We start from the raw sequence: 23,631 nt of genomic DNA on the forward strand, positions 1-23,631 counted from the left end.
GTCTTACCACAGTTTTCATCATTTTATCGCAAAGTTTTTCATTTGTGATGAAACATTAGCCAAAATCATGAAAGCACTTCATGTCTAAGTGTGCGCAGGTAAGCCAAATCCTCGGAGTCCAGTCGCCGTGAATTATTTAATTGATGCGAGCCGGAGTATCTGCTTGCAGGTAAGAGCCCCAACGTAGCATTTGATACCTCCCATTAAGCGAGCCTCTTTGCTTTTGTAAACATTGTGTGCGGCCATCACAACTCATCTCCTTTGTGATTAATGCGTGACAGCCAAGTTGGATTTGGCTATGCCCCAGTCGTCCGTCATGGGACGTCTCTCAGGGTAGGACTGAGCTTCTCCTTCCAAGTGCTTTAGTGCGATCTCCTCACGGGATGACTCCTCAACAATGGTCAGAGGTTCTGAAGATTGTCTGGCCTCCTTGCCGGGACCCACATCCGAGTCTCTGAAGTCTTCCAGAGGTTCAACAAAGGTTTCAAAGAACTTGGAAGCTTGATGCGTGCTTAGCCAGTTGGTGACTAGCTCGGCACTGCTGGCCCGGGCCAGCGCATCTGGACTTTCTCCGTTGGGGAGCTGATTGGCGGTTTGAGTATTTGACTGGGGTTGGAGAAGCACACTTGCTCCTTCGTCCGAGGCCTTGCTTGCCTCTTCTGTATTGGCCTCGGGCCCTAGGGACCTCGTTTTGGAGGTCAGGTTCTGGCTCGGGTCTTGGGAAGACTGCTTCTCAGTTTGTTTGGTTTTCTCAAGATCCAGGTCTTGTCTGATTTGATCTGGCTCCTCGATCAAGTCAACTCTACCCGACGTCTCCCCGTTTTCACCGTCAACCTGACTCCTTTTACCGTTTTCGGTTCTCAGAACTTTGTCCGCGATGGTCTCTTCGGTCGGGCTTGATTGTTGAAAGACACCGAGAGTCTCCGTCACAACGTTCAGATCTTCATTTTGCAAGTTTGCTTCTGATGGTTTCTCCTGTTCCTCTGAATCCTTCGCTGATTCTTGTCTTTCTTCGGGGTCAAAGGTGACACTCCTGTCTTCAGATTTGTTCTCATCTTCCACGGTCGATTGTTGTTTTTGTTCGCCTATGTCGGTGTCGTCTTTGTGTCTCGCTTCGCTCTCCGTATTTATTTCTTCATTCATAATCATTTCTTTGCCTGTGTCATCTTTAGCTCCAGCTTCCCTCTCGTCTTTCTCTATGGCTTCACTTTCTTCCTCATCGGTGGTTGTTTTGTCGAGTTCTTGTCCTTCCTTGACCTCCAAAGTTGTCATTTTGTTTGTCAACTCTTCAAGTCCTTCAGCTTCGTTCTCGACTTTTTCCATCGGTTTACTTTCTTCTTTATCTGTAGTTGCTTGGTTCGTTTCTTGGCTTTCTTCGGCCTCAACAAGTTTCTCTTCTTCATCCTTATCAGGACAATCTTCAGCTTCATTTTCCTCATTGGTCGCTTTATTGCTTTCTTCTCCTTCGTTGGCTTGAGCAGTCCCGGCTGCCTCGTCTTTGTCTGCACTTGCTTCGTTTTCCCTTTCGTCTTCCTCGTTAGTTTCTTCAACTTCATCCGCCTTTACTTCTTGGTCCTCCGCGCTCTTCACTTTGAGAGCCTCACAATTGTCCGTCTCAGTTTTTTCGGATTCTTCGGCCTCAGCTTCATCGAAGATCGCCACTTCTGCTTCTTGTGTTTCATCATGTGCATCCTCGCCAGTCTTTTCTATGGTTTCCTCCTTTTCACTTTCCTGGTTTATGTCACTCTGTGGATTTATTTGTTCTTCCTCTTTCTTTCCATCTTCCTCACACTTATCCACTGGATCATCTGGCTCTTCGCTAGCATCCTGGACATCTCCCGACGCTTCGTCCTTGACATCTTCTTGAGAAACCGTTGTCTCCAACCCGCTCGGGTCCTCCGGTGTTGCTTCTAATTCTGATCCTCCAGCAGTCTCCTCCGCCTTGGTCTCTGTTGTCTCGCTACCTGGCTTCACCTCTGGATCAACATTGACAGCGGAAGAATCGTCTTGAGGTTCTAAAATCTCAGCGCCTTCCTCCATTTTCTCTTCGGAATTGCCTTCCTTCACGTCTTCAGGTTCTTTTTGACCTGCTTCAGCAGGTTCTTTGAGCTCAGATGCTTCTTCTAATTGAGCCTCCGCCAGAACTGCTTCTGCAAAATCACACCAAGAGGTTCCAATTAGCATTTACAATATTTTGGAGAGGATTTCAATTTGATACCGTCTTTTTCCGGCTTCTGGCCTTGCTCCTCCTCTTCGGTGCTGGTGTCGCTCAGCTCTGGCTCGGAACTCTGCTGCGACTCCTTCAGGATGGCTTCGGCGAGCTTCTCCTGCACAGATTTGGCTTGGGAAAGACAAAGATACATAGCAGATGTATCGTTGTCAGATACTTGCAGAACATTTCGAAGAAAGAAAGACACCCAATAAGGAAACTGAAATTCATTTAGATGTTGGAGCTTTAATTGGAGTCCAAAGAACATGCAAATGTGTGCACACAGAAATGAAAATAGGATTCAGCAGTCGTTATAGTTTCTGGATTTTGAGGGGGGGGTCTCTCCCATTTACTCACCCCTCTCCGGCTCCTCCAACTGGCTCTCATCTTCTGTCTCCTGACCTTCCGATTTCTCCCCTGATGTCTCCAGGCTTTGTTCTTTCTGGCCCGAGTCCAAGACGTCCACATCGGCGCTCGACTCGGAGGCTGCGGAGTCTTCTGGGTTGGCTTGCTCCTCTTCCTCATCCACAGTTTCTGCTTGGAGAATTTCCTTGGGTTCTCCCTCGTCCTCTCTGGCGACGACCTCGACGTTGCTCTCCTGGCAGGAACTGGAACTTGAACGAGGTCTCGTGTCGTCGTCTTCTGTGAAGATACTAGATATGGTTCCTGGCGTTCTCTTACAAACTCAAGAGGCAGCCTACCATCTTGGTTGTGATCTTCCGAGTCTGATGAAGTTTCATCTTTAGGTTGTGCGTCAGTTCCACCGGTTGGAGATGCAGCTTTCTTTTCAATGGATTCCTCCACAGCAATGTCGTCGTCACCTTCAAAGTCCTCGTCGTAATCTACTCGATGAGATTATGGCCTGTCAGTCCTTCTGGTACATAACACGTCTTCATCATCATCATAATCAGACCATCTCTGTGTTTGTCCTCTTGTTGTGATGGAGTGCTCTCGCGTCCTGAGTGGGATGTGCTCCTGGCCTCCTTGAAGCTTCCTCTGGCATCTTGGACCTTCATGGGAGGGGGCGCAGGCTTCTTGTCCAGCCCCATCGCTATTATGCACCTAAAGCACATTAAATCAAGGGTTTTCATCGTCGGCCATTTTGTAGTTTCACCGACGTCCCTCACTTGTAGCACGGCGAGGCCCGCTCCACAACGCTGAAGCCAAAGTGTCCGTGCCTGCCGCCCAATCGGGCGCCTCGCCGGTGCTTGAACTCGCAGCACGAGCTGATACGCTCCACTTGTAGCCCGTTCAAGAAGAAGGTCAAGCTGAAGGGGAAACCTCGATGTCGCCTCGACACGAACTGGAATGTCTCTGAGGTGGGTCACATGACATTCTGTATGAATGCTAATTTCCATTTATAGCATTTCGCGTGATGTTACCATGAAGCTAATGGGTACAGATCTCACCACTGACCTCCTTCACGGAGCTTGCCCTTGTACACGCAGAGGTTTTCTCCTCCGCAGTGTTGCTGAAACACTCTGACCTCGTCCCTCGGGTCTTCCGAGTCATGAGAGAGATGCACAGATTTGCCAAAATACACCATGGTGACACGCACTTTGCTCTGGGGCTCAGAAATCCTCACCGGGGACCGCTCCTGTCGTCAAACGACACATTTGGTTGACGTTTCTTTCGCACTTTTCTCATTCGTTTGGATTCATGTTCCAGAACCAGACAACTTGTTGATTAGACCTCGTTGGCGTCGACCGCACTGAAGGTGGTGGCAGGGCGCAGGCGGCGGCCGCCCCTGAGACTTGGAGTGCCGCTGGGATTGCAGCCGGGTCCCCTGTTTTTTTTCTTGGTGGCAGGAGGCAGCGGCGTGACGAAGTTGTTGATGACCGGCAGACAGTAAGGTGAGACGCCCGGCGGGGGATCCCACGCGGTGGGCTCGTGTTTTCCCGACTCGCTGTCCTTCTGAAAAAAGTATTTCATATATCATCCGAAATGGTGTTTTACTTTTTCCACGTGATTTGTTTTGGTCTCACGGTGCAGTCGCTGAACGTCTGGTTGACTCTGTGAGCGGAGCGGCGTTTATTGGCGCCGCTGCGGATCGGCTTCAAGCGAGCGGGCCGCTGCATCGTTCCCGGAGCCGTGTTGGGTCGAGATGAGCATGGCTGCGCACACGAAATCAAAGGTGGGAGCGGAACACTGTTGCTCAATTAGTTCTCTTTGGACTCACCGATTCTGAGGATGCGTAATGACCGCCCACAGGTCCCGAGTGCTGCTTCCGGACAGCCCTCGCGCCCACAGGTGGGTGCGGCGACATCATCTGGACATCTTCTTCAAATCGCTTTGTCCGCGCCACCTTCAAAAGTATCGCACGGTACGTGACGTAGACACCATTAAGATGCAAATGACTCACCTTCATCTTGTGCACTCGCTCCCTCCTGGCAAACTCCTCCAGTTTTCGTTTAATCTCCATCTGATGGAGACGCTGCGAGGGAAGAGGAGCCAATTAGCATGGCTCGTCCCTCCTCGCTGTCTGAATCGGTTTTGTGTCTGGAACAACGTGTTCCGAGTCCACTCGCCCGCCCCACCCACCTCCATCTCTAGCACCTTGAGGAAAATGGCCTGGGCCAGGCACTCTCTGACATGTTTTTGGTGCGCCTTCTGGAGTGTCTTGTGTTTGTACTCCTTGTCGGGAACGATGCGTCCGCTCCTGGTGATCTGATGAAGATGATTTGACATTCAATAATCTTTCGCAATTATCTTAAAATACTTTCTGCGTTCATATTTACACAGAGAAACACAATAATGTGTTGCCATCTAGTGGCTGGCATTGGAATTACACCCAAAATAGAGTTCGAACAAAATTTTCGAACAGATTATTTCTATACCAGTCCGGCTCTCTGCAAATGTCTCCTGATGCGAGTACTGCTGAAGTAGCCACTCAGGTGCTTGTCCGTCAGGCTGTTGTAGGCTGAAATGAGCCTGTGGCGGAGAGAAATAAAAGAAAGCGTATTTTTGCGTCACTCTAAAATAAAAGCACTTTTTTTATGTTTATTTATTTCCATGGGGATCTTTTAGCTGCCGTTCTTTTTCTGATTACATGCAGTCATTTGAAGAGATGGCACACTTGACCCTCTTCGCCTCTCTATTATGCACCTGGATTGTCTCTGATGTGCTACTGTGTCGCTTCGTGCAGCTCTTGACGGCCGGATGCTCTTTTGAGAACATCTTTAATGAAGCGTGGCCGTCCAACAGGTCACATCCTTTTGTTGGCTTGACTCGATCATTCACCCGATCCCTAAATTCTTTGATTTCTCTTGTCCACCATTCTTTTCGATGGATACCCACCAATACCGCTTATGAACTCAAATTTCATTTCGGTATCTGTGGCATGGTATCGGTATCCTTCACGAGTACCCGATACCTTGAAATAAGGCTAGTAAATCCAATTTTACAGTGTACTGTAGTATCCGATACCTGACTGTGTGCGCAGCTCATGCTTGAAAGGCCCTTTTCTCCAAATTGTCCCCGCAAAGAAGGCCGCACGCAAAAAAAAAAAACGTAGAGTAGCAAATCAAGTAGCACATACCCCGGGTTGAAGTGACTCATGGTGCTCTTTCAAATCCTTCAAATTTTCCAGCTGGATGGACGGCAGAGTTGTTCTGACAGAGCACCAAATTCTCATCTGATCCCCGACCGGAGTCGCCGCCTTACTTTTGCTAGTGTCGAAGCGGTGACACTGGGCGGTTGCCATGGGAGACCACGTGACAATGCTGCCAACCAGCCTGGTTTCCACTTACACGCACGTACGCGCACGAACAGACGCAGTCCCACTGGCATCAAAGTAGACACCCGAAGCACTGACCTACATTTACAACCTCAATTGTAATATTTGTTCTGGAGACTTGTAGCGATTTATTCGATGTGTTTGCTATGCCACTGTAACCTGCCCAGGGCCTTCCGAATCAGAAGTGTTGGCCCTTGGAACTGTTCCTTTAACTTAAGAGCGAAAGTGATCGATTAGCAAAACACGATTTGCACATCAGCATCCCTGGTGATTTTTTTTTTCTTCAATTTTGTTTGCAAACTGCTACAGATTGTGTAGATGGCATTATTTGACTAACGTTCAATCACACCTCTTGATAATGATGTTCAATGGAAATGATCAGAATGACATTGATGTCATTATTTTTATTGCCACATCTACTACTAAATCTACGTCTCTTAGAGAAGTCAAAACACAGTAAATAATCCGTGACCAAGATTAAGATAAAAAAACTCACAGCAGTCCAGTTTGTGGTACACAGGTCTTATACTGCCCTCTAGAGGACATAAGGAAGATTACAATCTTGTTAGTGAATTATGAGTACAACTTAATATTTAGATTAATACAATAGTCCAACCGTTTCAATAAAAGTGAACTTTACAATTTTAATCTAGGACTATGATATTATATTGTAGTATATGGAATTGTGGCATTAATTTACTACCTTTGACTAATAGATTTTTTCTTTTTTAGGTATCAAACTTGAGCCGAGTGCGGCCATGTTTCATTCTTGAGATGCCAATGCCACTAGGACGACCGATGTGCCAAAATGACCATACAGTGGTACGTACCTTCACTCACTAGTTTAATTGGTTCCAAGACCAAACTCATAAAAGGAAGACATCTGTTTATTGCCGCTCTCAGTGTAAAAGAAATCCAGCTTGTGTATTAAAAGCTTTGCCATTGGAATGTCTGCTTAGCTCAATGCTAACAATCAATGTAGAACGTCATAGAGGGGCTAACGAATAGCATTGAGTCTTTGAACACCATCCATCCATCCATCCATCCATCCATCCTCAAGGCCTGTTTAAACTTCCGTCAACAAGCAGTCGGGGGCTGTTGGAAATTGAGACCGATGCGCTTCCGCCCCGCTAAACACCGTAATCAAGTCTGCGAGCCTTAAAATAACAATTAGCCACCAAAAAGAAGAGTGATGATTATAAATTCCATTCAGGGAGGATAAAAAAAAGATTCTGGCTGTCGACACGGGAAGGTCCCTGGGGGTCCTGCACTTTTGTTGATGGAAGGAGGGGGGGGGGGTTCTGAGTTTTTGCAATCAGTGTTAAATAGAGCCGTTTTGTGGCTGTGTGATTGTCAAGTGGGCCATTACTTGTTGATAAGAGCACTTTTTTTCCCTCCGCATGTGGCCCTGATTGGTGCTGAGCATGCTGCTTCCCGCTCGCTCCGTCCCGGCGCAATCAGGCCCCTCTTTCACTGCCATTTTCACCGCTGTGATTTCCACCCATGGTCCTCACCCCCCCCCTCGCCCAAAGCCCCCCCCCCCCCCCCCCTCCACCCTTTCAGATTCAACGAGTAGCCATTTACAGCAAGGAGAAAAGGTCACGCTCATCCGCGAGTGTCAATTGTAATCCAACCTGTCGACCTGATTTTAATAAAATAAACGAGATGAAGCAAAGTCGGAGTGGAAGGAAAGCTTCAGAGGTCAAATGCTCTTCACTTGGAAAAAGGCTTGCTGCATGCCAGCGCTGTGGCGATTTCTTGAAGTCATTTTTGGCTTGAAGTCACAAACTGATGTTTTCCCTCAGGGTTGTCTGCAGAATCCCTGCTTCCATCCATCCCAGCAAGTTGTCCAGGTCCTGGTGATACATAACAGCCCCATGACCAACATCATCTGGTATGATGTTCTTTTTTTCGTTCAAACAAAACATTCAAGTGGAGAAATTGTGAAAAACGTCGGAGATGTTATGGAATTAGATCAGGAAATTCCACCGTGACGCCCACAGACCCTCATGTGACCACCACAACAACAACTCCTCATCCATACATGTCATCTTATTTACACCTTCCTTCCTCCCTGTTCATAACGTAACACGCTGCATCATCCAGACGTGATGTCACAAGGCACTCGGAGGAGTTTTGTCCGCCTTGTTTTTGTCTGCTCCGAAGCCCGCAAAACGCTACACGCGGCCGATTGGGATCTGAGCAACATGCGGGCACCTAACTACGTCTGCTCTTTTGATGATAAAACACTCGATTTTGTCACTTTTTGACCTCTGTTCTATCTGAGCAAGGTTTTGCACGGTTGAGAACGCGTTATCTGATTTTAAAAAAATAAATAGCATTCATGGGCACCAGCTGGAACGCGACACATCTTCTAGGAGGCACGCTAGGACTGCTAAAGGCCTCCTGAGATGATGTGATAGGGAGCCTCGTGCCAATGCGGGTTGCGAGCTACCGAGACCTCCTGCAAGGCGATAAAGAGACAGGAAAAATAAAAAGTCACAGTATGTTATCTTTGTTGCAGTCGTCTTCAAAAGAGCAGAAGAAATTCTTCAAAATGAATATTGGAAATTGAAAAAAATTCTTTGGAGCCAAATCGTCATGATTTCGAAACTGTTAATATCGGCATGGATAAAAGTTTTGATTTAAATTGTGTTTTAAAAAATTCTTTGATTAGAAAAGTCACATTCACCCAAACGAATAAAAAAGCTGACTAGCCAAAAGTTTTTAGTGCGTTTCAGAATTTTAAAACATCTCACAAAAATTTCACTGCCACCATAAAACTCTCACACTAACATTCTAAAAATATCAAACACAACAAAAAACTCCAAACAACAAAATCTCTCACCCCCCAAAAACCTGTAGACAAAAACAGTTCACTCTACTTCCCCTCCCAAAACCTAAACTGTAATTCACACTCTCAAACGTCACCACAAAAACTCTCCAAAAGAACAACTTTTTCTTTTTGTCCTTTCCAGCCGCTCATAGCTGTGTTTTTCTTCAACTTTTTTTTTTTTGCATGCTTGCAAGAAACCACACAGGCAGGCAGGCAGGCAACTGGGTGGGCGGGCGTGGCTAAAGGTGACATATGAAATATGAATTCTGATCCTCCCTAGGGAAGGCTCACTCTCTGGGAGGACGACAAGAAGAAGAAGAAAAAGAAGCCACAGACATGCGCTGGAAAAGTGAGACCAAAGTTCAATGCTGCATCCTGGCTGGAGGCTCCGGCGAGGAGGTGAGTCGGTTGGGATGAAAGTCCTCGGCCGGCCCGGGGTCAAGCGTTGGCGGGCGGGGTCGGGGGTCTGCCTCGTGGATCCGGCCTGGTTCAATATTGGGACTTTAATTGCTCTCTCCTGCAATCTGCGGGCACCCACTCCACCTAGCTTCCCTCGTTGTTAAAACTCGAGCAGTTAATAGGACCACTTCATGTTTTTTTTTTTTTTAACTTTGACTTGTTTTAATCGCTGCTATTAAATAAATCAACGCCCTTTTGATGTAATATCGGTAAAAGGGCGGGGTGGGGGGGTTGAAGTGTCGGCTCAAGTGTCGTCTGTTAGTCCAAGTAATGACTCTTTGTAAATGTGCAATTGGCGTCGTCATGGTGAGCAAGTGAGCGGCCAGCTGATGATATTTATGGCGAGAGCGCCGGTCATTGAACGCACCACGCGGGCAGCGAGGACACGCGCAGCGACGGAGCGCAGAGGAAAGTATGTGTGCATGTGAGGACTCCAAAGGCAACACGGTAGGGATGGGGATTCTTTTTATTTTATTTTTAAATAGGGCAAAAATATACTTTTTATTGTTGCTATTGTTTTATTTAAGGGATGCTATTTTTGGATGTGGAATGTTCTTAACAACTCACAACCGCGTATAGTCATGAAAAAAAAATTAAACCCGACATCAAAATGACATTCCTTATATCCATAGATATTTTGATTTATATCATTTTAAAAAGATAAAAGTGGGAGTCATTTTTTAATGAAATATTCACTTAAAAATTAAATATATATATTATTATATATATATTATATAACATGGTTTTTCCCCAAATCTGTAAAGATGTAATTTGCTCAAAATCTTCTTCGCAGCAATTTTATTTTTTTCAGCTAACTAATTCTGCTCCTAATATGGGTTATTAGGTTTGCAATTTTTAATAATAATGCATACCTTGATGTACAAAATGCTTAAGCGGGAGAGAGTTGAGTTGATGTGCGAGCGAGGACTTCAAAATTCAGGATTCGGGACTTTAATATATAAAGTAGGTGGGATTTAATTGTATTCCTATTAATTATAATTATGGAATATTAAGTCAATCTTACTAATCAATAACATAATAGTCAATGTTTTAAGGCACTTATTTCATTTTGCTCTAATAATTACAATTTCTTTGGAGTTGAGCACAACTCTAACAATAATCAAATTTGCTGTTTATTTATTTTTTTAATCTTTAATCACTAAATAATATCAAATGAAATTCATTTAATATTTATTTTGAAATGTTGCCTTGTGTTTTTGTTGCACTTGCAGGCGGAGGTTGTGGCTGAAGACATGCGCTCCGGCCTGCGGGCCATGTCCGCTGAGCCACTTCTCACCGCCAGCGTGTGTGTGTGCGCCAGTTGCAATGAAGAAATTGTCGATAAATATTTATTGAAGGTATTTTCTCGCGTTGCTTTGCTTTTTTTGTTGTTGCTTCGGAATGTGTGTGTGTGTGCGCCTTGATATACATCCAAGTTGTTTTTTTATGAGCATTTTCATTACAGCTTTAGGGTGATTGTGGTTTGCACGCCTTCATGCCTCATAGGACCGGAGAAGAAATAAACAGTGTGTTCCGTGTGTGTATGTGTGCGTGCGCACAGGTGAGCGACCTGTCCTGGCATGTGCGCTGCCTCTGCTGCAGCGTGTGCCAGGCCGCGCTGGGCGGCCACACCAGCTGCTACATTAAAGACAAGGAAGTCTTCTGCAAGATGGATTACTTCAGGTAGACCTTTGTCCTGCTTATTTCTTTTATTTTTTTTCATTTTAATATTAATAGTGCATGTGCGCCTCCCGTTTAACACAAGTTTGAAAGTGATTGGGTCATATTAAACACTTGCATGACAGGGTGTGTACACTTGTGCACATTATCTCTTGATTAATTTTATTTCCACCGAAAAGATTCAAAAGAAAGACACTAAGTCACACTAATAGTCTGACATATTTTAAAATTATTGATTCTAGTATTTTTTTAATAACAGTAATGAAGCTACTGTTATCATTATTATTATTATCTTACATACTCCTAAATAAAAATGTCCTCTTGTATTATTTCCCGGTGACCGTGTGAATCTCCACGTCCATTTGTTGCCTGTGTCGCAGAAGGTTCGGCACGTGGTGCGCGTGCTGCGGCCGCCGCATCCACGCCACCGACTGGGTGCGGCACGCCAAGGGCAACGTTTACCACCTGGCTTGCTTCGCCTGCTTCTCGTGCAAGCGGCAGCTGTCCACCGGAGAGGAGTTTGCCCTGGTGGAGGACAAGGTGCTCTGCAGGGTCCACTACGACTGCATGCTGGACAAGCTCAAAAGGGCCGCCGATAAAGGTCATTTGCAAATGAATATAATTGTCAGTCCAGTAATATTTTCCCCAAATTCTAAATGGCCACCACACCCCTAACATATTATTGTAACATGCCTGATATTAAAAAAAAACAAGAGAGCAGATTTAGACTCAGCATATAAAATATCAAGTTTACATGCACGGCTCTTAAATACAGCATTTTATGTATTTATTTATTTATTTATTTATTTATTTATTTACCAATTTTGGTGCCTATTTTTGATATGAATAACCTTGTTATGATTACTGCAGGCAGCAGTGTCAATATGGAGGGTGCCATGCCCACCGAACAAGAAATTAGCCAGCCCAAACCATCCAAGAGAGCGAGGACCAGCTTTACTGCTGACCAGCTGCAGGTAAAAAAAAAAAAAAAAAATGTTCCTGCTTAGAGTTGCATGTGCGTGTGTAATACAGAATATTATATATATTATATATTATTATATATAAAATTAGAAAAATACATCGTTTATTTTCACATACGATTTAAAGGCCTATTTTCTGTATGTGTTTATTACAGATTGTGATGTATTGTTCTATTATTTAACCCCATTTTTTACAAATGCAGGTGATGCAGGCGCAGTTTGCCCAGGACAACAACCCGGATGCTCAGACGCTGCAGAAACTGGCCGAGCAGACGGGCCTCAGTCGAAGAGTCATACAGGTTCAAGCAAACATAACACAAACAAAAATAAGCATAATAATAATAAAACTTCTGTTTATGAATATAAATAGGATCATTACTGTGCATATAAAGACAAACTGGATTGTGCAGGTGTGGTTCCAGAACTGCCGAGCACGCCACAAGAAGCACGTGAGCCCCAACCACACGTCCGCTGCCCCCGTGACCTCTCTGCAACCCGCACGCCTGGCCCCGCCCACTCCCACCCCCGAGGAGCTACAGTACACCACCTTCGGGGGTCCGGAAGGTTCCATGCTGTCGGCGCTGCACTCCTTCATCGACAGTGAGCACCAGGCTTTTTATGAACTACTATACGAGTGACTGCTTTTCACCTCGCTCTGCATTTTTCCACTTCACAAATCATGCGTGTCACATGTCAGTGCCATGTGTCATGTGTGGCGATTCTCAAAGCGAGGCTCGTCATAGAATCACTAAATTAATTGAACAGTAGAGTGACAGTTTGTATTTTCCAATTGAGACCACAAGGCGGCGACAAAGCACTGCTTTAATTTCCCGTATAATGTCTTGGTCTAATTCAATTGTATTTTAATATAAAAGTATTACTTTGGCATCTTCAGGGTGCCAAGAAATTAGGTTGAAGAAATTTGAGGAGCTTTAGAAAGGATAAAAAACAACCAGTTGGTGAAAGATTAATTGCAAATGTGTTGTACTAAAAAGGTGGTGGTACTAGATAGCTCACTTTGACAATCACCCGATTAAATAGTGCAGTGGCTGATTAGAGCTTAGCTGCCATTTTTCTACCAGAGACCATTTTAGGTTTTATTGTGGGGCCATGCAAAAATGTATGACGCAATGATTGACCACATTTCACTTGTGAAAACGTTACGATCATTGCAAAGCGTGAAATATTATTCATGTAAGCTGCCTCAAAATGTATTGTGAAGCCTTCCCGCTTGAAGTCGCTGAATCTATGTGAAACCTCTTCTGAACGCAGCCCTCGGAATGTGCTTAACAATTGCAAACGGGATGCGTCCGCAAATGTAATTTATTGTGTGTATGTCGAGTGTCTTTTATGAAAATAAATGTCTAATTTCACAAACATCGAGCTGTTATAAACCTGAATAATTATATATAGCAGTTTAAATAAGTCTAGGATAGCTAAATGGATGAAAAGCACCTTTGCCTGCATCAAGTTCCATTTAAGAAGAAATAAAATGAGTGTGTTCGACCCTCAGCGGGCTGTAGCGAAGACTTTGAAGGGGTGCGGCGAGCGCGTCACTCCAACGATTCCCTCGGAGCTTAGCTCGACTCCTTCAGGCACGGAGAACGTGAACTTCTGCAGCATAGCCACGAGGAACAAGAACAGCTCCATTTTGGCTAGGCCTTCACCTAGACATGCACGTTTGCCTTACAAAAGACAGTCATTACCGTAACCATCCTCCACCATCTCAAGAATCCAGCCCGCCGTCTTTCTTACCTCCGGAGAAAGCTACGAATGCATTCCTCTTCGCAAAATTGCCATCAGAATCCAGGAAGTGTCCAGGGTTGAATGTATGTGGAGTTTCCCATTCGTTCTTGTCAAACAGCACCGATGTCAAGATGGGCAACACGGTGGTGCCCTGCAAACCACAAACAGATGTTCACCAAATTTCATGATTCAATCCAAGATGGCCGACTTTCCGATCAGTTACACGTATAGGTTCTTGAGACTATTTTGTACAACCCACCTTGGGGATGACATAGTCCCCCAGTTTCAGGTTTGTCGAGGCCACTCTCCCTCCGTTGAGAGGAATGATGTTGGCCATTCTCTGGATCTCATGGATGACCGCGTTAGTGTAGGGCATGTGGGCTCTGTCGGCCATCTTGGGGAGGCGGCTCGGCCCAATCACTCGCTCGATCTCCGCCTGGACTTTGTCTTGGAGAAAGGATGGAAAATTGTTGCACTTTAATATCCGGAGCCTAATAACACCACTTCATGTTTCTTTCATGGCTTTGAGGAAAACCCACCCTGGATTTCAGGGCTCTGGATGAGGAAGAGAAGTCCCCATTGCAGTGTCCTGAAGGAAGTTTCCGTTCCGGCAAGGAACAGATCCAGACAGCACAGAACCAGATTTTCTTCTGTGAAACCCAGCTCACTGTTAGCTTTGTCCTGTCAGAAGAGACAAAGTCAGGGTCCGTTATGGACCTCCTAGATGTCATCGTCTTACTTTGCTTTCCACCAGGAAGGCATCGATGTAATCTCGTGGGTTGCTGGGGTCAAACTCCAACTTGTGGATTTGCATCTGGGTTTTGATGAACTTCCCTACGGCTTGGAAGTTGCTGAAGATTCTGTTGTGGGGCCCAGGCAATCGCTTCATCACTGCCGGGAAGGCATTGTAGAGCTGCGGCAAGTTATGATTAGCATCTGAATTAGCATCCAAAGTTTCAGTGCCAGATAATTCTCACTCAACAAGGTCCACAAGGAGGCCTTGAAGAGCTACACTAAGGAATCAGAACTGTGCTTTTTTTGTGTTGTCATGATTAGCACCTAAGCTAGCAGCTGAGTTCGTATCTGCGTTAGCATCCAGAATACAAGAATTCCTTTGCCGTTATAACGATGAACATTTGAGTTAGCATCCGAGTTCCCTCACCTGGGCCCACACGGAACCTTGCAGATAGACCATCTCTGCCATGGTGGCGTGCAGCTGCTTTAGGTTTGGGTCACTGTAGTCAAACCTCTTCCCAAAAGCCACCTGAGAAATGATGTTTTCCACTGCGCTGTTCAACTCGGAGGCGGGATCAAATAGTTCACCTGAGGTGCAAGGTGACGGGCAATACAACAAGGTAAGATGACTTCAAATCTGACTATCAACAAAAATGAGCAACTTCAAATCCCCAACTTGAAGACCACTATCTGTATTATTTGATGTTGGGTCACCTTGGTGTTTTTCCAAGGCCTGGCATAGGTGTTGGCTCTCCTCGTTGATGGTCCTCTCCGTGATGCCGTTAGCCAGGCCGAAGGTGCGTAGGGTGCCCATGGCGAAGTGACGCTGCCTCCTCCACGTCTTGCCGTTGCTGCACAAAAGCCCTCCTAAAGGTACAAGCGAGAAATGACTCTCATCTGTCACTGTGTAAGTATGTGTGTGTGTGTCCTACCTGTGTGTCGATTGTACAGTCTGGCAAACATGGCCTGGTAGGGTCGGTCTACAAATTTGTCAGCCTGCGTCACGAGGACTTCCTTCACCATCTTCCATCCACACACAAACAGCGTCTTCTCTTCTCCCACACTGATGCAGAACACGTTCCCGTAAGTGTCGGCCAACTGTGCACGCACACGACAATGGCGCCTTGTGGTCAGATGAGGTGCATGGTTGTTCCAAGACAATATTCCCCGCGTGTCAGCAATTTGTTAATGGAAGTATTTACTCGTTCCCCTCCCGGAGGAAAAAAAAAAAACACCATGGGAGAATGATTAAGATGAAGTACATCAAAATATGAGTTCATGTTTTATTGTGATGAGTCAGCTAGTTTTAGCTTGGATTATTCAAATAATACTTTGACACATATAATCAAAATCCGGGGTTAATGATTCCTAACTTTCCTGATCTATGTACTAAAAAAAAAAAAATTAATGCATAGTCAAGGCCTCCAAAAATCATAACGAGTCAATTCCTACCTGCGTCAGATACACGTGAGGCTGCTTGACAGCAATATTGAAAACGCTTCCGACGAGAGGCAGGGCGAGCGGCCCGGGTGGGAAATTTGCCGGCTCCTTTTTGCCAAAGGTGGCCCATAGGAGGAAAAGGGCTAGACCTAAAAGGAGCACCCCCCAAGTATTCAGACCCAGGAACACGCTATACATCGACATGATGTCCCGTTGGACTGTTCCGCTAGTGTGGCTTTCCCGAGGTGGCGCCTCTAAATACCGCCCAGATGCCTAATCTAATCTAATTTAATTTAATTTAAGCTACGGGAGAGTCATCAAAACAAACACATTTGAACAAAACGGGGAAATTGGGCAACAAAAGTTGCCCTTGAGGTATCTGATGTTTCATAATATTGTTAAAAGTAAGCTTGAAATTTGTCTTTTGGGCTGAATTTCATTTGGAAAAACTTTTTGCGGCAATGAGGCACAACTGATTTGTTGACACTAGGAACAGGCCAAGCGAGAAAAGGTGGAAACCAAACGTAAATAAGTTAACTCCAGTTAAGTCACTGTAACTCGTTGAGAAATATTATTTTTAAAAGAATGTACAGTAAACAAAAGACAAAAACCTTACAAGAATTTTATTTGGTCAACTTGTTTAAAGTTGGAATCAAAATGGCGGTCTTGATTCTCAACGAGCTATGGCGATGGTCCGGAACTGTTCGGGGGAATTGGTGAAACCCTGCACGCCCTCCAAGCTGGGCATTTCTCCGGGGACGGCGGCGAAGGTGAAGCGTTGCAGGAGGGCCGTGAAGAAGAGGAAGAGTTCCATTCGCGCCAGATGCTCGCCCAAACATACTCGTTTACCTGAAAGGAAAAAACACTTGGAGATCACTTTGGACCGCCAAGTTTTTTCTCGTAGACCCAAACCTGCAGAAAATGGCAAAAAGGCGTCTCTTTTGCGAAAGTGGCCCTCCGAATCCAGGAAGTGTTGAGGATTGAACGTGTTTGGGGTCTCCCACTCATTCTCGTCGAAAAGCACCGACGTCATGTTGGTAACTATCACCGTGCCCTGGAAAGCGGTGGTGATGATGTCATCGTTTTATACTTCCATAACATTTTCCTCCGTCTGATAACTTACCTTTGGAATGATATATCCTTCCAGTGTGGCCTCCTTACTGGCCATCTTGGGGAATCCCAAAGGAACGATGTTCCCCATCCTCTGGGTCTCGTAGATGACTGCTTCGGTGTAGGGCATGTCGGGTCTATCGGATAACGCCGGCTGGCGAGATTGTCCGATCACGTTGTCGATTTCCGTCTGGACTTTCTCTGGGGAGCGCAACGCAAATCAGAATTTGGATTCCGCTCTGTTGAGTTTTGTTTGTCTCACTTTGGATGTCCGGATAGTGCATCATGTAAACCAGAGCCCAGCGCAAGGTGGTGCTGGAGGTCTCCGTGCCCGCCTCCAAGAGGTCCAAGGTGGTGACCACCAGGCTTTCAATGTTGAATCCAGCTTCAGGGTCTCCTTTCAACTATAGAAAATGTTCTCATTTAAATGTTGAGCCCATTTTTTCAAAGTCTTGAAAAAGGAGCCCACCTTGTCTATCTCCGCAAGGTACACATCAATGAAGTCCCGAGGTAGATCCGGATTCCACTGCTCCTGGTGCTTCTGCACTTCACCCCGCAGGAAGCTCTCAATCTCCCTGTAGTTGCCGAGGACTTTCTGGTGCGGGCCCGGCAGGTATTTGAAGAGAAAGGGGAAGGTGTTGTAGAGCTGCGGACGGAGCAAAAAGTCAGGTCGGTCGAAGCGGCAAGGACTGATTTCCGAACTTGGACCTGCGCGAAGGGAGAGCCGCCTTTCAGAATGGCCTCGTTGTCCAACTCGATGAATCTGCGGAAGTTCACGTCGCTATACTCAAAGCGGTGTCCGAACACCACCAAGGAGATGATGTTCCCCACCGCGTTGGTCATTCTGTATTGAGGGTTGAACGGCTTCCCTGAGAATTCAAAGCATCGGGGGATGACAGAAAGTTCTGACAAATCCTCATCTTAAGCACTTGCCTTGCTCTTCTTTGAAGGCCTCGCACAGAAAACCACATTCCACTTTGATGTAGTTCTCCAGGCTTTGCTGGCCCTCTCCAAAGTAGCGCAAGTGGGTGTTAGCAAATCTCCTGTGCTTCTTCCACGAGTAACCATTGCTCAGCCCGATACCTGTAGCAATGTCACCCGTAAAAAGTCTAACCTATTACAGCACACTTAACAGCCACTTATCCCAGCGCTGTTGAAATCACATTTAAGAAGGAGCTCTCTCACCGAGACCCTTGAACATTTCGTCAAAGAGAGGGACGACGGGCCGGTCGGCGAAGCTGTCCAGTTGGTTGATAAGCGCCTCTTTGACCATGCGGTAGGTGGAGATAAACACGATCCTCTCGCTGCCTTGCCTCAAGCTGCACACGGGGCCGTACTCCTTGGTGAACTAAACAAAATACGACATGTGAGAAATATTACAATTTCACATGGTGCTACTGATCAAATGTAATTTTAGCCGAATCTTAAAAACTGCAGACTGGGGTCCACCTCCACCTATGTCACTTTGGATTCTCAATCTTACGTTTTCCACGGATTTGTAGTCCATTCCAGTGAAAACATTCCCGAGAAAAGGCAGGGCCAAAGGTCCCGGTGGGAAAGTGCTCGGCCGCCAGTTTCGCAGCACGTCCGTCAACATCAGCGCCACCAAACCCAACAGCAGCCAGCCGCCCGGGTCCAGACACTCGAAAAGAGCTTGAAAAATCATAATTCGGGGGAGATTTTTCTGACCTGTCTGCAGGCAATCGGAGTTGTTTTTGAGGGAAATGAGAGGTGGACAAGGAGGTGGGGAAAGTTATGTAACACGTCCCCATGTGAATTAGAGTAGAGGTTGCTGTTGGCTACTGATAGTAATCACATAGTAGAGGGAGTGGTTGCACATGCAGAAAATGGAAAGTTATATAACTAAATAGATATCATTCAATACATTGGCTTAGTGTGTGACCTTTGGCACTGCTAAAAACTATTAAAGCAGTGCAATTAATAGTAGTCATAAATGTAATAAAGAAGAATTGCAAGTAAGAATTTACTTGAAAGAATTTGCCACTTGTTCAAAAACAGGTCAAAAATATATGCTTTAAATGAAAGTTTCCCGCAACGTGGTAATTCTTTTTTTTAAATTTTTTTTTACGATATTAAGCTACATGTTGAAATGGGAACATTGCGTGTGAACGTCATCTTGCGGTAAGTGAACTGGGGCAGCAGTTGACTGGAAGAGTTCTATGACTAACCCCGCCACGTCACTAAACCGGGTCACTGGCCTCATTTTCTCCCTCTATCTCGCTCCCCCCACGTGCAACGCAAGCAAACTCACCGAATGCCATCTTAACACGTCGCCGTCATGCCATTTGCGTTTTATCAGATGGACGCTTCGGAGAATGTCAAAACCAATCGCTTGACGCCAGGAAGCTGTGACACTTTTCGTGCTGAGCGGCCATGACCCTCTGGAGATGCTTCATCGCGTTTCTCCTCAGCAGTGAGTCTTTTTTTTTGCTTTTCTCACACTCATGCGCCCCAAAAAAGCATCTACATCTATTTTTTCGCTCTTCCCCGCAGCAAGTGGGCCACTTTTTGCCGGTTGCCAGGAGTTTGATGACAGCCTGGGCTACCTCAGCGTAGAACCGCCTTCGCCCTTTTTGCTAGGCTCGGATCTCCTGGTGTCCTGCCACATCAACAAGTGTGAATGGAGGTAAGAAGCTGGAGTCGAAATATTAGGCACAGACCCGCTCTAGTACAAGAACTGCAAGTCGCCTTGCAGGTCCGAAGTGTCTTTGGTGATGAAGCCGTGGCCCGAGATTCCATGGGAGAGGCACGACTGCAGTCGGGTCGTGACGTTCAAGCTGCCCGACGTCCGACGGCCTCGCTTCCACCTGTACTGCAGGCTGCACAAAGACGGCTCGGTCAACATTGTCGGAGGGTTGACCTTGAAGGGAGGATGTATGTAGCATAGCTTCACTATAATTAGCTTAATGGCTAACAAGCGTTTCCCACCACCGAAGGGCCCCCAGATAAGCCGGAGAACATCACCTGCGAGACCACCTCGACCTCCCCATGGGTGGAGTGCCAGTGGCGGGCGGGGCGGAACACTCACGTGCCCACTTCCTACAGGGTGTCACTCAGCAGGTCAGCTGTCAGTCCTTCAACCACGGCTCGGATCGACTTGCCAAAGCTAACATTTGTGTGTATGTCCTCAGTGGAAACAGCACCTGGAATTGGTCTTCGGAGGCGGACAAGGTGGTGCTACCGAAAACCGAGATGAATGTGAACCAGCGGTACCGATTTGTGGTCAGCGCCGACAACCGCTTCGGTCGCTCGCGCTCGGATCCGTTCACGCTGGAGCCCACACGCATACGTGAGCAAGCAAGAACATTTTATTTTATAATTGCATCAAAAAAATCGAAATGATCACCAGCGTGATCATTAATCAAGGGGTCTCCCCTGTCTCGCAGTGGTACCCCAAAGCCCTCGCATCACACACATCCACTTTGGGAACTCCTCCGCAATGGAGGCCGTGTTGCACTGGAAGACAGCCGAAAACTCGTCACAGCTCACAGCTTCCGTCAGGCTCCGTCCCGCCAGCTCTTCTCCCTGGGTAAAAAAACAAAATACACAAAAGCTAGGTTACCTCCTTATTCAGTGCAGGACTGGCCCCCACCTTGAGTCCCTTAGGAGGCAAGAGAGGTGACCCGGCTCAGCCAGGATGAGGTACGAGTGGATGATCTGCAGCCCCTGGCGGACTACCGTTTCCAGATCAGGACGTGTAGCACGGCAACCAGAAAATGCAGCAAATGGAGTCAAGAGGTGGTGAGCAGAAGTCCTGGAAAAGGTCAGGTCCATTTTCCTCTGAAGTATCAACACGTATTTATTCATTTATTTTTAATTTTATTATTTTTATTTTATATTTATTTTAATTTTATACACCGTAATTTTCGGACTATAAGTCGCACCGGAGTATAAGTCGCACCAGCCATAAAATGCCCAAAAAAGTGAAAAAAAACATATATATGTATATAAGTCGCTCCTGAGTATAAGTCGCCCCCCCACCCAAACTATGAAAAAAAACGCGACTTATAGTCCGAAAATTACGGTATATATATTTTTTTATCTGCTTGAAGCAAACAGGCCCCGATGTCAAAGTGGACTCTTGGGGTTATAAAAAAAACTTATCAGTGATAACTAATGCATTTCCTATACATTTATCTTCAGGTCCTTCTCAGCCTCTGCATGCGTGGCGGATATTGAGTAATCGCAAAAGCAGCTCGATGCAGAATGTCACCGTTTTGTGGAAGGTGACCTGATTTTAATCTGATTTTTAAAGGAGTCATGCAGTAAATAACGCTTGTATATTATTTAATGCTAATCTCCGATAACAATCTCTAGGCTCCTCCTCCAAAGACGTTCAGTGGACAAGTGGAGTACTACAAGGTGGACGAGGGCCGGGGTTCACGGCAAGTAGTCTGTGCCACGTCCCTGTGCCGGTTTTCCCTTCAAGTCCCGTCCGATCTTGAGGCGCTTGCCGTTAGCGTGGTCGCTACTTATGGGACGTCGCCGCCGGCCAGCGTACCCCTCACATTCTCAGGTACAAACACTTCAGATGATGTAATGCAGGTTTTAGGCTAACGTTACATGTTGCTGTTCAGGTGACCCTGAGCCTGCTTTGAGACTCACTGATCCAGTGGCTAACGGCAGTGCTATCCTAGTCTCCTGGGACTGGGTAAGACCAAGAGCACCAGGAAGTGACGAGCTTTACTACATTGTGGAATGGACAAGCGTGCCTGGAGGGAAAAGTGAGCTCGGCTGGATACAAGTGTCCCTGGATCGAAACAATGCAAGCATCCAAGGTAGAAAAACAACTTTTTCAACACGACACTGACATCTAGTGGATTGCTAATGTATTACACCCGATCTGTAATTTGTTTGTTTTGAGGCCTGTCTGTGGGCGTGAGGTACAACATTTCAGTCTACGTCGTAAGCAGAGGAGGAGTCAGCACGCCGTCATCCATCTTGGCCTACTCAGGACAGCTCAGTAATATCGCATCATCTCCCTCTTGGGTGTTTCGTTTAAAGCCAAGAAGACTAAAAGTGATCAACTTTCGGAACGGACTGCATATAAGTTGTGAAGTCACACAATGTTTCAGAACCAGATGCCGGTCCCAGTGTGTCGGTGCTGGAACACAACGCCACACACCTCCTGGTCCAGTGGGAGAACCCTCCGGTGGAGCTGCAGAGGGGCTTCATCAACAACTACACCGTCTATCTACGGACCCTACGCATGCATAGCCAAGAAATTCCAGGTGAACCAAAGCATCACAGCAGAACAAATAGTGGAGAAAAAAAAACAGCACTTTGAGGCATTGTAAGACTGCTTCAATATAACAGTGACCTCTAGTGGCGAGTTGTGACTACTACAAGTTTGCTGAGCTGAAGATGTCGTTGTTGTTAGTGGCGGTGGCTGCAACACATCACAGGAAGACATGGCTGAAGTGTCCCGAGGGTGCGGTGGCCGTCCAGATGTCTGCTTCCACCGCCGCCGGAGAGGGCCGGCGCGGGAACCTCATCTATTCTCGACCCACGGAACCTGCAGGTTTCCTCCCCATGATGTTACTTCAGAAATAATAACTAGGGTAGAAAGTTGCTGACTACTGAAGAATTTGTGGAATGCCTGGATGTTGTGAATGAAATTACTTTTTTTGTAATGTTGGAATGATTTCTTTTTTGTTTAGCTGGACTTACCATGGTGGTGGTCCCCGTGTTGGCTGTGGTGGCTGTCACTGTACAACTGGCGTGCTGGAGCTGTTTCAGGCAGAGGTATGGGAAATCATTTGACTAGAAGTAACCTGTTGCTAACCAAAACAGCAGCACTCATGTGTGTTTGTGATGATCAGGATCAAAGCAAGAGTTGCATTGTTTGGTCCTGACTGGTTGGTGGAGGGACTTCCCAAGCCAGGAAATAGCCAAGCCATCAAATTACTGGTAGTAGGACAATTCATTAAGTATCTGCATGATGAAGATATCCAGATAAATTAATCATCTCCATCTTTAGCTGGATGCCGGCAGCGAGCCATCCTTCTCATACACCGACAGCGACCCACCGCTGTCCCCGATCAGTTTCGTCTCCGGAAAAGACTTGTACCCCCTCGTCCCCTCCGTCCGGCATCCCACTAAATCCGAGAGCAGTTTTCTGGAGACGATTGTCCTGGCAACGCTGAACAACGGTTACAAACCTCAGCTGACCGTGGACACACAAGGAGACCAGTCGGACCAGACGGCCCCCACGGGGGATGACTCGGGTTCTGGCGGCTTTGGACCGACCCTGGGGAACTTACTCTCCGGCTTGGAGTTGGACTCCTCCAGCTGGCCCAACATGATGGGATTAGAGTGCACCAGAGGTAACTTGAGTGACCCCGAAGATCGCCCCCCAGTGGTGGATTTACAAAGTGCAACTGCGGTGGAGGTCTCGCTGACTGGTGGGTACATCCCACAAATTTGCATTCCCAGCAGCGGGCAGGAGGTAGAATGACCATGTTTGTTCATTCTGCATTGCTTTGGACAATATTGTGCATCAGTATGGTACCCCAATTCAAATCTGAAATCTGGGAGTGTCAAATCTTCTTGAAAAAAAAACCTGATTGTTCGCCTAAAATTATTATGAATATACTGAGTGTACTGTTTTGTACTATATCCTAATAATTGTAAGCAAGCAAGTAGACTATTTTACAGTATCCAACTATAAAAGGATTTC

General features: G+C 46.3%; 5 protein-coding genes across 10 annotated transcripts; 2 read left to right on the forward strand and 3 right to left on the reverse strand.

The window, feature by feature from the left end:
- Positions 1-5: 5 nt before the first annotated feature.
- erich3 (glutamate-rich 3) lies at positions 6-5,767 on the reverse strand. The gene is made up of 14 exons (XM_061297841.1): positions 5,748-5,767; positions 5,047-5,140; positions 4,751-4,876; positions 4,572-4,643; positions 4,389-4,514; positions 4,195-4,323; positions 3,902-4,120; positions 3,626-3,806; positions 3,337-3,523; positions 3,123-3,271; positions 2,974-3,051; positions 2,567-2,893; positions 2,219-2,341; positions 6-2,165 (listed from the first exon to the last, which is right to left on the reverse strand). The coding sequence occupies exons 1-14, from the start codon at positions 5,765-5,767 to the stop codon at positions 268-270; spliced, it is 3,729 nt and encodes a 1,242-aa protein (XP_061153825.1). The 3' UTR covers positions 6-267.
- Positions 2,888-13,281, forward strand: LOC133166832 (LIM/homeobox protein Lhx8). 4 transcript variants are annotated; one of them, XM_061297151.1, is made up of 13 exons: positions 2,888-4,062; positions 4,202-4,343; positions 4,421-4,532; positions 6,678-6,767; positions 7,751-7,839; positions 9,062-9,180; positions 9,556-9,687; positions 10,473-10,598; positions 10,802-10,923; positions 11,301-11,521; positions 11,791-11,894; positions 12,104-12,199; positions 12,311-13,281. In XM_061297151.1, exons 7-13 carry the CDS (start codon positions 9,655-9,657, stop codon positions 12,536-12,538), a joined length of 930 nt encoding a protein of 309 aa, XP_061153135.1. In that variant the 5' UTR covers positions 2,888-4,062; positions 4,202-4,343; positions 4,421-4,532; positions 6,678-6,767; positions 7,751-7,839; positions 9,062-9,180; positions 9,556-9,654; the 3' UTR covers positions 12,539-13,281. The 4 variants fall into 4 exon arrangements, with proteins under 4 accessions (XP_061153135.1, XP_061153132.1, XP_061153134.1 ...); XM_061297148.1 differs by lacking the exon at positions 9,556-9,687; XM_061297150.1 differs by lacking the exon at positions 9,556-9,687 and having other exon boundaries at positions 11,304-11,521.
- LOC133166820 (cytochrome P450 2C31-like) lies at positions 12,031-16,325 on the reverse strand. Its single transcript, XM_061297126.1, has 9 exons — positions 15,834-16,325; positions 15,314-15,479; positions 15,096-15,248; positions 14,809-14,969; positions 14,386-14,559; positions 14,186-14,327; positions 13,906-14,093; positions 13,656-13,797; positions 12,031-13,585 (listed from the first exon to the last, which is right to left on the reverse strand). The coding sequence occupies exons 1-9, from the start codon at positions 16,023-16,025 to the stop codon at positions 13,410-13,412; spliced, it is 1,494 nt and encodes a 497-aa protein (XP_061153110.1). The 5' UTR covers positions 16,026-16,325; the 3' UTR covers positions 12,031-13,409.
- On the forward strand, positions 15,334-23,535 carry il23r (interleukin 23 receptor). 3 transcript variants are annotated; one of them, XM_061297086.1, is made up of 17 exons: positions 15,334-15,464; positions 19,252-19,365; positions 19,446-19,578; positions 19,648-19,826; positions 19,889-20,012; positions 20,084-20,241; positions 20,339-20,481; positions 20,559-20,715; positions 21,096-21,178; positions 21,270-21,468; positions 21,530-21,730; positions 21,817-21,915; positions 22,028-22,183; positions 22,333-22,473; positions 22,613-22,697; positions 22,775-22,862; positions 22,933-23,535. In XM_061297086.1, the coding sequence occupies exons 2-17, from the start codon at positions 19,326-19,328 to the stop codon at positions 23,407-23,409; spliced, it is 2,463 nt and encodes an 820-aa protein (XP_061153070.1). In that variant the 5' UTR covers positions 15,334-15,464; positions 19,252-19,325; the 3' UTR covers positions 23,410-23,535. The 3 variants fall into 3 exon arrangements, with proteins under 3 accessions (XP_061153070.1, XP_061153069.1, XP_061153071.1); XM_061297085.1 differs by lacking the exon at positions 15,334-15,464 and having other exon boundaries at positions 19,142-19,365; XM_061297087.1 differs by lacking the exons at positions 15,334-15,464; positions 19,252-19,365 and having other exon boundaries at positions 19,637-19,826.
- LOC133166821 (cytochrome P450 2J2-like) lies at positions 16,430-18,686 on the reverse strand. Its single transcript, XM_061297127.1, has 9 exons — positions 18,415-18,686; positions 18,117-18,279; positions 17,865-18,014; positions 17,640-17,800; positions 17,401-17,577; positions 17,194-17,335; positions 16,945-17,132; positions 16,734-16,875; positions 16,430-16,670 (listed from the first exon to the last, which is right to left on the reverse strand). The coding sequence occupies exons 1-9, from the start codon at positions 18,595-18,597 to the stop codon at positions 16,495-16,497; spliced, it is 1,482 nt and encodes a 493-aa protein (XP_061153111.1). The 5' UTR covers positions 18,598-18,686; the 3' UTR covers positions 16,430-16,494.
- Positions 23,536-23,631: the final 96 nt, after the last annotated feature.

Source organism: Syngnathus typhle, linkage group LG14 (assembly GCF_033458585.1).
Source record: "Syngnathus typhle isolate RoL2023-S1 ecotype Sweden linkage group LG14, RoL_Styp_1.0, whole genome shotgun sequence".
NCBI lineage: Eukaryota > Metazoa > Chordata > Actinopteri > Syngnathiformes > Syngnathidae > Syngnathus > Syngnathus typhle.

What these genes read in the sequence shown, in the direction of transcription:
- erich3 (XM_061297841.1), bottom strand. Translation starts at nt 5,767, where the DNA reads ATGAGTCACTTCAACCCGGG. An exon ending in TCAAGGTGCTAGAGATGGAG is followed by an intron (nt 4,644 to 4,750) that starts GTGGGTGGGGCG and finishes CTTCCCTCGCAG; the next exon opens with CGTCTCCATCAGATGGAGAT. An exon ending in GTTGGAGGAGCCGGAGAGGG is followed by an intron (nt 2,342 to 2,566) that starts GTGAGTAAATGG and finishes GTCTTTCCCAAG; the next exon opens with CCAAATCTGTGCAGGAGAAG.
- LOC133166832 (XM_061297148.1), top strand. Translation starts at nt 9,118, where the DNA reads ATGCGCTGGAAAAGTGAGACCAAAGTTCAATGCTGCATCCTGGCTGGA. An exon ending in TTACTGCTGACCAGCTGCAG is followed by an intron (nt 11,895 to 12,103) that starts GTAAAAAAAAAA and finishes TTACAAATGCAG; the next exon opens with GTGATGCAGGCGCAGTTTGC. An exon ending in TCAGTCGAAGAGTCATACAG is followed by an intron (nt 12,200 to 12,310) that starts GTTCAAGCAAAC and finishes TGGATTGTGCAG; the next exon opens with GTGTGGTTCCAGAACTGCCG.
- LOC133166820 (XM_061297126.1), bottom strand. Translation starts at nt 16,025, where the DNA reads ATGTCGATGTATAGCGTGTTCCTGGGTCTGAATACTTGGGGGGTGCTC. An exon ending in GGCCTTGGAAAAACACCAAG is followed by an intron (nt 14,970 to 15,095) that starts GTGACCCAACAT and finishes CTTGCACCTCAG; the next exon opens with GTGAACTATTTGATCCCGCC. An exon ending in GGGACTATGTCATCCCCAAG is followed by an intron (nt 13,798 to 13,905) that starts GTGGGTTGTACA and finishes TGTGGTTTGCAG; the next exon opens with GGCACCACCGTGTTGCCCAT.
- LOC133166821 (XM_061297127.1), bottom strand. Translation starts at nt 18,597, where the DNA reads ATGATTTTTCAAGCTCTTTTCGAGTGTCTGGACCCGGGCGGCTGGCTG. An exon ending in ACTACAAATCCGTGGAAAAC is followed by an intron (nt 18,280 to 18,414) that starts GTAAGATTGAGA and finishes TATTTTGTTTAG; the next exon opens with TTCACCAAGGAGTACGGCCC. An exon ending in GCGGCTCTCCCTTCGCGCAG is followed by an intron (nt 17,578 to 17,639) that starts GTCCAAGTTCGG and finishes CTCCGTCCGCAG; the next exon opens with CTCTACAACACCTTCCCCTT.
- il23r (XM_061297086.1), top strand. Translation starts at nt 19,326, where the DNA reads ATGACCCTCTGGAGATGCTTCATCGCGTTTCTCCTCAGCA. An exon ending in ATCAACAAGTGTGAATGGAG is followed by an intron (nt 19,579 to 19,647) that starts GTAAGAAGCTGG and finishes GTCGCCTTGCAG; the next exon opens with GTCCGAAGTGTCTTTGGTGA. An exon ending in GCATAGCCAAGAAATTCCAG is followed by an intron (nt 22,184 to 22,332) that starts GTGAACCAAAGC and finishes CGTTGTTGTTAG; the next exon opens with TGGCGGTGGCTGCAACACAT.